The sequence below is a fragment of the Primulina huaijiensis genome, chromosome 9 (assembly GCF_012295235.1).
Source record: "Primulina huaijiensis isolate GDHJ02 chromosome 9, ASM1229523v2, whole genome shotgun sequence".
Classification (NCBI taxonomy): domain Eukaryota; kingdom Viridiplantae; phylum Streptophyta; class Magnoliopsida; order Lamiales; family Gesneriaceae; genus Primulina; species Primulina huaijiensis.
This window is the reverse complement of record NC_133314.1, coordinates 7424351-7434070: the sequence shown is the minus strand read 5'-3', so window position 1 is coordinate 7434070 and position 9720 is coordinate 7424351. Positions and strand designations below refer to the sequence as shown.

Here is a 9720-nt window from a genome sequence, read left to right as displayed (position 1 = left end):
AATACAACGCCAAAAAGAAAGAAAAGACAATAGAACTTGATGAAATAAACTCCTAACATGATTATACATCAACAAATCAGTATGAAATTACGAAAAACATGAAAAAAAAATAACAATGTGGTGCAAGAATATGTACGAAGATGCTAAAATATACTGAAAAAGCATGAAAAAGCTTGACTAAATTTATGAGAATTCTGCAGGGAGTTGCTTGGAGTTGTGCGAGAGATTGTTGTCCTTTTCTGCGTTGGCCGATTCCTCCATTTTCTTCGCTGTGCGGTTCGGTTTCTTCCACTCTACCCATGACTCACGATCCTTTCCCATTTTATCCCACGATCTCCTCCTCTTTCCACGAGCTTCTTAACTTATCTGAATAAATTTGAATCGATGAGAATCTATCTGTCACATTTGATGGAATTTAATTGTTCCTCCATAATTAAGTTTGGTTTTCAAAATTTAATTGGATCTTCATAATTAATTTTGGCTTTCATAATTTCATTATTTTAGTACAAACAGTTATATTAAACTCGAATCAATTTGATGAAAGCTCAATTTATTTTTTTATTTTTAAAAAAATTATGTTCCCTCGTATGAATTAAATATTATAATTTTTAGTTTATAAATTTCAATGAATACTAAAACCAATTTTTAAAATATTCCAATTTGATTACTTTCATTTTCAAGAGAAGCTGAATTTGCTTATTACTCAAAATAACACACTTTAATTTGAAGTCTCATATCGATCCTTACATCAAACTCAGACCATTACAATCCTCACTTTCCGGGAGTAAAGTTTGTGGCATAAGCCCAAGCATTATTAGCCACAGGATCAGCAAGGTGATCGTACAGATTCTCGATCGGGCCCTTCCCTGTAACAATGGCCTGCACGAAGAATCCGAACATGGAGAACATGGCCAGTCTCCCATTCTTCAGCTCCTTCACCTTCAACTCGGCGAAGGTATCCGGGTCATCGGCCAAACCCAACGGGTCGAATGCTCCGCCAGGGTACACCTTGTCGAGCCCCTCGCCGAGCGGCCCACCACCGACTCTGTACCCTTCGACGAATCCCATCAGGACAACCTGTCGGAGATAAATTTGAAAAATGAAATTGATCAAATATTATTTTTTTCTCTACAAACATATAAGGATTTTTTTAGATAACTACAGATAAGAATGTTATGCGTTAGTAAAAGGAAAACCAAATAATAAAATAGAAAATACAAATTTATTTTGAATTTGAACAATAATAAATGTCTAAAAGTATCATCAATCAAATTCAAAAAATTTATCCAACCTGGGAGGCCCAAATGGCGAGAATGCTCTGGGCATGGATGAGGTTGGGGTTTCCGAGGTAGTTGAGCCCGCCCTCGGAGAAGATCTGGGATCCAGCTTTGAACCAGACACTTTCACCGAATTTGACGCCGTTCCTGGCGAGGAGTTCGGGAGTGACGCAGCCTAGGGCGCCGAGCATGGCCCAGCGGGAGTGGATCACTTCAAGCTCGCGGTTCCTAGCGTATGTCTCGGGATCAGCCGAGAGGCCGGCGGTGTCCCAGCCGTAGTCGCCGGGGTACTCGCCCGTCAGATATGATGGGGTCTGGCTGGAGAATGGGCCCAAGTACTTAGGTCTGTCTGGTCCGTACCTATTTCAACATTCAAACTCCACTAATTCCAGTTTCAAAAACATTAAAACACAAAACAACTTGATTAATAAATCATTTAAAAATTAAATAATAAAATCGAATAAGCAATTTTAGACACCTATTTATTGTCAAAGGGTAATTTTTTTGAAAAAAGTAGGTAATTACTCGCTTGAACATTAAATATTATTCACGTAATTATAAAAATCTTACCAATAACAATAAACATAATAAAAAAGCACTTGAAACTAAGTTCAATTCAATCAAGAAAAAGTATATGTACCAGATACTGGGAGGAGTGCTTTTGACAGTACGCCTCATGGTGTAGCGTCCGACGCCGTTTCCGGCAGCGTTTCCGACCTTTCGGACAAGCTCATTCTGAGGTTTCAAGGCGGCGGCCTGTTGGATTGCAGAAGTTGCCATTCTTGAAGGTGCTTGGAGTTTGCGGGTACAATGCTTGAGTCTGAGTTTTGCTTGTTTATTTATACATGAAATTTTGATGGTATTGCGGATTGCAATATCTACACATAGGCACTTGGTTATTGGCTCGTACGTGGGATTTAGATATCTCTTCAGATTCTCTCCCACATGCTTTGCCACGTGCCACTCAAGAATCCCAATTTGCTCTTTTAGCCACAAATTAGGATATTTTTTTATGTTGAAATATGCAAAGCCGATAAATGGGGTTTTTAGAGGCGGCATCATACGTGTTCATTTTGTCATTTTTTTATGGGACTGTTTGCATGATAACGTATGTATAAAGGTTGTGTTCAGTTATGGAAGTGATTCGTGATACACAAGTGATGTGATCCGTGTAAATCGAGTGAGTTGAATCGGGGCAATTCATCGGATGATGATGCCAGTGTTGTTTTAGGAAATTGAGAAAGGTGATATATCTGTGAGCTATGGCTTCCACCGTAACCTGGAGACAATGAAATGAACGTCGGAGAGGTGTCCGGCATGGCCACTCCAATACTTAAGTCAGCAGGTGAAGAAGAGTAAAAATGACTGTATATGTGGTGATATACACGAGTGTTTAAAGTTCAAAATTCCAGAATCCGTAAATGAGATTGGTACCTGCTATTTATAGGAGGAGATCTTGTCACACCCCGTGTCCGAAGTGTCGGTGACATCCGACATTGTTTAACAATTACTTGAAAACAATTAAGTCTCGTATCGAAATGCCAAAAACAATTCTTTTTCATAAATAAAACATTGTCTTTACAATGACAATAGAATAAAAAAAATACATCAGAGTTGCGAATGCGGAAACTAAACATCGACTACCACCCCCACTTGCTGAGTGTTTCCCAAAACACTCACTCTTTATAAATTTCAGATAAAAATGAAGAACAAGTGAACGAGGAAGAGCCTTAAATGTCACGCCCCGTGTCCGAGCGTCGGTGACATCCGGCATTGTTTAACAATTACTTGAAAACAATTAAGCCTCGTATTGAAATGCCAAAAACCAATCTTTTTCATAAATAAAACATTGTCTTTACAACGACAATAGAACAACAATTACATCAGATTTTTGCGGAAACGAAACAAAAGAAAGAATAAAAATCTCAATTCTTGGGCTTGACTTTCGATCACCATCCCCAGAATGCTTCCTGCTCCTCTTCATTCAGATGTTCTTCATTTTTATCTGAAATTTTTAAGGGGTGAGTGTTTTGGGAAACACTCAGCAAGTGGGGGGGTCAATCGATTTCCAATGATACATATAGAACTTAATCTTTAAAACATTTATTTAACAAACTTTCAAAATTAACTTATTACTTTTAACTTACAGAAACAAATCAAATATGAGACAGAAGTTAACAGATGATTCAGAGCATTTCAGAAACAAATCAGATCATTTCAGAGCAGACAAAACACTGTTATTCATCTCATTTCCATGGTCAAATTGTCCCCAATATGTTAGTCCTCTAAGGGGTGAGGCCAGAACATGGTTTTATACCCCTCAATGGGGGCCAAACAGAATATAGTTTTATACCCACCAATGGGGCAAGACAGAGTTACAATTCTCGTCCCATTTCAAATTCGAATCGTAACAGTGCAACACAGAATTCAGAGTTTACCAGACAAAACGTATCAGAATTTTCAGATATCAGAGTTTCAAACGGATTCAGCGGAATCAAAGAATTTCGAAACATAGAAGAAAACGTATAATCGATCGAAATTTTAAACAGAACAGACTGTCATTTTCGAATTAAAGGGACACACATACATGCATGTCATAACTTATATATTCAAGTTTTAAAAATACAAACGAATATATATAAAAAAAACCCACTTACCGAATTTGCAGTATTCTTGTACAAAGCTTCCTTTCGAAAATCAAGCAGCACTTCGACGTAACCTCCACAAATGCTGTCTTCGATTGAGCAGCACTTCGACGTAGGATTTCAGTACTTGACAGCATGAAATTTCATTCCTCTTCCTTGCTTAGCTTGGCCGAAATTTTGGAGAGTTTTGTAGAGGGTGAGGGCCGAAACTTGGAGGCTTTTTGGAATGGTTTTTCTATCACCTTGATCTCCTATTTATAGATGCCAAAATGGCTCCCCAACTACCCCAATTGGACGCCCCTTGATGTCCAAGAAACCATAAATGTGGTCAAAGATATGCCAAGCACCAAGAGTCATTCCTTGCATCATAAATGTGTCCTGGTCTCCTAGCTCCTCCCTTAGCTCCTTCATGGATTATCTCAAAGGTCATTTCGTGCTTTATTAATGTGTATTGGTCCCTTAGCTCCTCCCTTAGCTCCTTCATGGTTTAACTCAAAGGTCATTTCTTGCATATTTAATTTGTCCAATCCCTTAGCTCCTCTTTTTGGCCTTATTAGGACAAACTTGGTTGAGCTGTTTTGAGCTGAAAGATCGAGTCCTTGAGCTGGGGTTTTACTCCTCCAGTGACGACTTTTCGATGGATGCGGTTTCTTGCAGTTTGGCTTCCCATGGAGTTAATCCCCGAACTTGAAGCTACTTCCTCGAGTTAAGTTAGTTGAAATCTAAGTTCATATTTGAGTTCTATAGTTAGAATGAAATTTGTTGAGCTTAGTTTAAGCTTAATTTCGAATTTTTATTTCTTACATGATTCGTTTTGGATCAGAAATTCTCGGGTTCTCACAGATGTCATCATTACCTTGTTTTCAGTGCCTACCTGCTAAGTATAGTAAGACGGTTGCCCAAACCCTGCTTTTGATGACTTCTCCGAGGTAGTCCATACTGATGTTTACCACAATCAAGTCCCGAGTATTCTAAAAATTCATAAGTTATTTAATCAATGAGTAATAAGTACGATATGCATGATTAAGTTATGTAATTTAAGGTGCATGAAAAACATGTTAGCATGGGCAGCAATAACCCGAGCGAGATCCAACGAATCCCTCAACACTATGTAAGTATGTTCGACATGCAAAAGAAAATGTTTATGTTTTTGAAGTATGCTAAATGTCTTGTGACGAAATACGAACGAGTTTGGTGAACGTAGCTGATGACCTCTTCATCCCGATAAAGCATGACCGGGTTTAGATCAGGATTGGAAAGCGGTAAAGCATGAACAGGGACCAATCCACCCGGTAAAACATGATCGGGGATCTCATGTATGTGGTTGTGGATTTTCCCTCCCAGCCCATTACTGTGGTTTTGTCTGATAAGGCGCATTTATGTATGGTTCACTTGCTTTGAAACATATGTCTACGCAATATGATGAAGTTTATGCATGTTCAAGTATCTATGATGGAAGCATGTTTATGAAAAGTTTTACGATGATGGCACATCTATGTTTATGTTATTACGTTCAAGTTTCAGTATGTACGCTCTACTTTAAAGATGCATGTGGTTTTATTATGTATTACTTGTTACTTCCAGTTTATACATGTTAAGCCTTTAAACTCACTAAACTTGATCGATGCAGGTGATGACGAGTATAAGGAGACGTGGGGTGGGGACCAATGAGCCGGCTCGATCTGCGCAGAAGGCTAAACTTGAGGACTTCCTTCGATTTTAAGAATTTTATGCATGTCGTTTCAAATACTCTGTTTTTCTACGAGATTGTTTACATTGTTAAACATCCTTTTTGCAAAATTTGTTTGTAATTATTTTTATTTCAAATTTTTTTAGACGAGCTGATTATTTTATTACAAATTTGAAAGTTTAGTATTTATTTAAGAAATTTTTTTTGTTCGCAAATTTCAATTAGTTTAAAATTACGATACGTTACAGTTGGTATCAGAGCGGTGTTCTTGTAAAGGGTTATGCCTACTGCCAGTTGCGAGAAGCTCACGAACTCTCACTTCAAGTCTGTAAGTTTTAAAGTTTTAAATTCTTTCATGTAGTAGGCATCAAGTCATGATTTCAGCATGCACATGTTTTAAGTTCAAATTACGTGCAACTTATGATATTGATATTATGGTCATGCATGTTGGGTTTACGTGTTGGATAACTTTTGGAACAATATGCCTCCCAGACGTAGGATTGTACGTGAAGCAGACGATGAGAATAGAGAAGCCCAGGATGGGGAGAGGGACACTCCTCCTCGTCCACATCCAGATATGCAGGTTCAAATGCTTGCAAGAATGACTCAGTTCTTCGCACAGTTTGCGGAGAACAATGCTACAGTGGATACAGGGGCGAGGGCGAGGCCCAGACCAAAGGCAGTTTACGAGAGGTTTAGGAGGATGGATCCGAAGGAATTCTCGGGGACTACTGACCCGATGATAACTGAAGGATAGATTAAGTCCATTGAAGTAATTTTTGAATTCATGGAGCTGCAGGATGTAGACACGGTCAGATGCTCCACATTTCTACTGACAGGAGTCGTCAGATTGTGGTGGGAGAGCGCGTCTGTATCATTAAATTTGCATACCCTGACTCGGAATGGTTTCAAGGAGGTTTTCTACTCCAAGTACTTCACTGAGGAAGTACCCTCCCGCCTAACCAGGGAGTTCATGACGCTGCGACAGGGAGACAGTAACGTGGCATAATTTGTCAGGAAGTTTGAGAGGGGGTGTCACTTTGTGCCCCTGATTGCAAATGATGCCCGGGAGAAGTTGACTCATTTTATTGATGGGTTACGACCGATCTTGTTCTGTGATGTTCGAGTGGCTGGTCCTACTACCTATGCCGTCGCTGTATCTAGAGCATTGGCTGCAGAATAGGACCAAATGGACATCGAGAGTGATAGGCAGGGCAAGAGGCCCTATCAGGCACCTTAGCAGTAGCGGCGACCTCAGTTTAAGATGCCTATCCAAGGACAGCAGGGGAAGAGGCCATTTCAAAGACCGTCGAAAGGCAAGGGTCCCATTCCTCAGCAGAAGGCTCCACAGAAGCCTGGTGAGTACTCAGTATGCCCAAAGTGCCACCGCCCCGGGCAAATGCTTCAAATGCGGAGCCAGCTATCATGTGCTGAAGGACTGCCCACACTGGAGGCAGCCGACCCAGGGGAGAGTGTTCGCCAAGCAGGCAGATGAGGCGAACTCAGACACGACCCTATTGACTGGTAACCTATTTAATTCAGCACCGTATTATTTTGCTATGCATGGTTCAAATTTGTTTTGGGGACTATTAGTGTGTTGTTTTGTATTTTTGATGACTTAGGATAGAAATTTTATACTATGCAAGAGTTTAAGGTTAGTATTTTGGGATGTAAGTTTCGTGTGTTGTGCTAACATCTCTCAGGAAATGGACTAGCTGACGAAGAACAGAGTTCTGATTGACTTCTAGAAAAGGTCTTTGTTGGTAAGACCGTTGGGCATGGAGTAGTTTCTCTTTGAGCCGGATAGATGGAGGAATTTTCCTCGCATGATCTCTTGCATGCAGGCGCATAAACTTATTCATAAGAGATGTCAGGCTTTCTTGGCCAATATTATTTCCGCACCTGACGTACCCACTCCGTCGATATTTGATGTACCAGTAGTCAGAGATTTTCTTGACGTCTTTCTTGATGACGTCACATGCCTTCCGCCAGAGAGAGAGGTGGAGTTTGCCATCGAACTTGTGCCAGGCATCGTGTCTATCTCTAAGGCACCATACCATTTAGCTCCAGCTGAGATGTTAGATCTCAAACAGCAGATTCAGGAACTCTTAGACAAAGAATTCACCCGCCCTATTTTCTCACCATAGGGCGCACCAGTACTCTTCGTAAAGAAGAAATATGGGAGCATGAGATTGTGTATCGTTTACCGAGAGTTGAACAAGATGATGATCAAGAATAAATACCCACTTCTAAGGATCGAAGACTTGTTCAATCAGTTGCAGGGAGCTAAAGTGTTCTCTAAGATAGATCTGCGATCATGTATCATCAGCTGAAAGTAAAAGATGCAGATGTTCATAAGACAGCCTTCAAAACCAGATATGGGCACTACGAGTTTTTAGTGATGTCGTTTGGACTGACGAATGCTCCAGCGATTTTCATGGAGCTCATGAATCGAGTATTTCAGCCTTACCTAGATCAGTTCGTCGTAGTGTTCATTTAATACATTCTTATCTACTCGAAGAACCATGAGGAGCACAGTCAGCATTGGGGTACAGTTTTGTAAGTCTTGCAGAGTCGCAAGTTGTTTGTAAAATTCAGTAAGTGTGAATTCTGGTTGGAGAAAGTAGCGTTTTTGGGTCATATAATTTCTAGCAGTGGCATTGAGGTGGATCCAGCTAAGGTGACAGCAGTTAAAGAGTGGATTGAGCTGAATAATGCATTAGAGATTCACAGTTTCCTATTCTTAACAGGCTACTAGAGGAAATTCATTCTGGAATTTTCTTCGATAGCAGTGCCACTCACTTCATTGACTAAGAAGAATGCTAAATTCGTTTGGAGTGAGGAGTGTCAGAAGAGCTTTGATACTTTAAAGCAAGCTCTTATCTCGGCGCCAGTGTTAGCCATGCCAGCAGGGCAAGGCGGTTTTGTGTTATTCAACGATGCTTCTAAGCTCGGGTTTTTTGATGCAGCATGGTCAGGTTATAGCTTATGCCTCCAGACAGTTGTAGGTGCATGAGAAGAACTACCCGACTCATGATCTAGAGTTAGCAGCCGTTGTCTTTGCGTTGAAGATTTGGAGACATTATTTGTACGGCGATAAATGAAAGATATTCACTAATCACAAGAGTCTCAAATACTTCTTCACGCAAAAAGAGCTGAATATGAGACAAAGACGGTGGTTGGAGCTATTGAAAGACTACGATTGTAAAATTAGCTACCATCCGGGGAAAGCTAATGTTATGGCAGATGCCTTGAGCTGAAAAGTTGCTGTCGTAGCACAGCTGTCAGTGCAAAGATCTCTTCAGTCAGTGATTCAGAGGTTTATCCCAAGGGCATGGCTCCTAAGCTGTCTAATCTGACAAATCAGTCTTCTTTTCTAGACCGAATCCGGAGAGGTCAGCCCGCATATGATCAGCTACAGAAATGGAGACTGAAAGATGAGACCAAGGGCAGTGTACTCTACACAGTGTCTGATGGTATTGTGAAATACAGAGGAAGAATTTGGGTGCCTAGTGTTGATTCGATCAGAGAGGATATTCTGACAGAGGCACATACATCTCCGTATTCCATCCATCCAAGAGGTACCAAGATGTACAGGGATTTTCAGATTCTGTATTGGTGACCAGGTATGAAGCGAGACATCCGCCGATTTGTGTCTGAATGCCTCACTTGTCAGTAAGTGAAGGCAAAGCACTAGAGGCCAGCAGGAATGCTTAAGCCTCTCCTTATCCCTGAGTAGAAATGGGAGAATATCAACATGGATTTTGTTGTTGGTTTGCCGAGGTCAGTCAGATGATCAAATGTCATTTGGGTTATAGTAGATCGACTTACTAATTAAACACATTTTTTACTCGTGAAGTCGACTTTCTCCATAACTCAGTATGCAGAGCTCTATATCAGGGAGATAATCTGTTTGCACGGGATCCTAGTTTCTATTGTGTCCGACAGAGACCCTAGATTCACAAGATCTTTTTGGAAGAGTTTACATGCAGCCATGAGAACGAAGTTGCTATTCATTACGGCATTCCAACCTCAAACAGATGGCCAGTCTGAGCGTGTGTTTCAGATTTTGGAAGACTTGCTGCGTGCTTGTGTGATCGATTTCCAT

At 40.5% G+C, this 9720-nt stretch overlaps 1 protein-coding gene across 1 annotated transcript; it reads right to left on the bottom strand.

Annotated features, from left to right (window-relative positions):
* Positions 1 to 642: 642 nt before the first annotated feature.
* Positions 643 to 2171, bottom strand: LOC140984261 (chlorophyll a-b binding protein 5, chloroplastic). Its single transcript, XM_073451540.1, has 3 exons — positions 1918 to 2171; positions 1292 to 1637; positions 643 to 1077 (listed from the first exon to the last, which is right to left on the bottom strand). The coding sequence occupies exons 1-3, from the start codon at positions 2055 to 2057 to the stop codon at positions 772 to 774; spliced, it is 792 nt and encodes a 263-aa protein (XP_073307641.1). The 5' UTR covers positions 2058 to 2171; the 3' UTR covers positions 643 to 771.
* Between the last annotated feature and the right edge of the window lie 7549 nt (positions 2172 to 9720).

Excerpts from the sequence above, each read along its gene's own strand:
- LOC140984261 (XM_073451540.1), bottom strand. The coding sequence starts at position 2,057 with ATGGCAACTTCTGCAATCCAACAGGCCGCCGCCTTGAAACCTCAGAAT. Across the intron at positions 1,638-1,917 it reads AGCACTCCTCCCAGTATCTG|GTACGGACCAGACAGACCTA; the intron begins GTACATATACTT and ends ATGTTGAAATAG. Across the intron at positions 1,078-1,291 it reads TCGCCATTTGGGCCTCCCAG|GTTGTCCTGATGGGATTCGT; the intron begins GTTGGATAAATT and ends TATCTCCGACAG.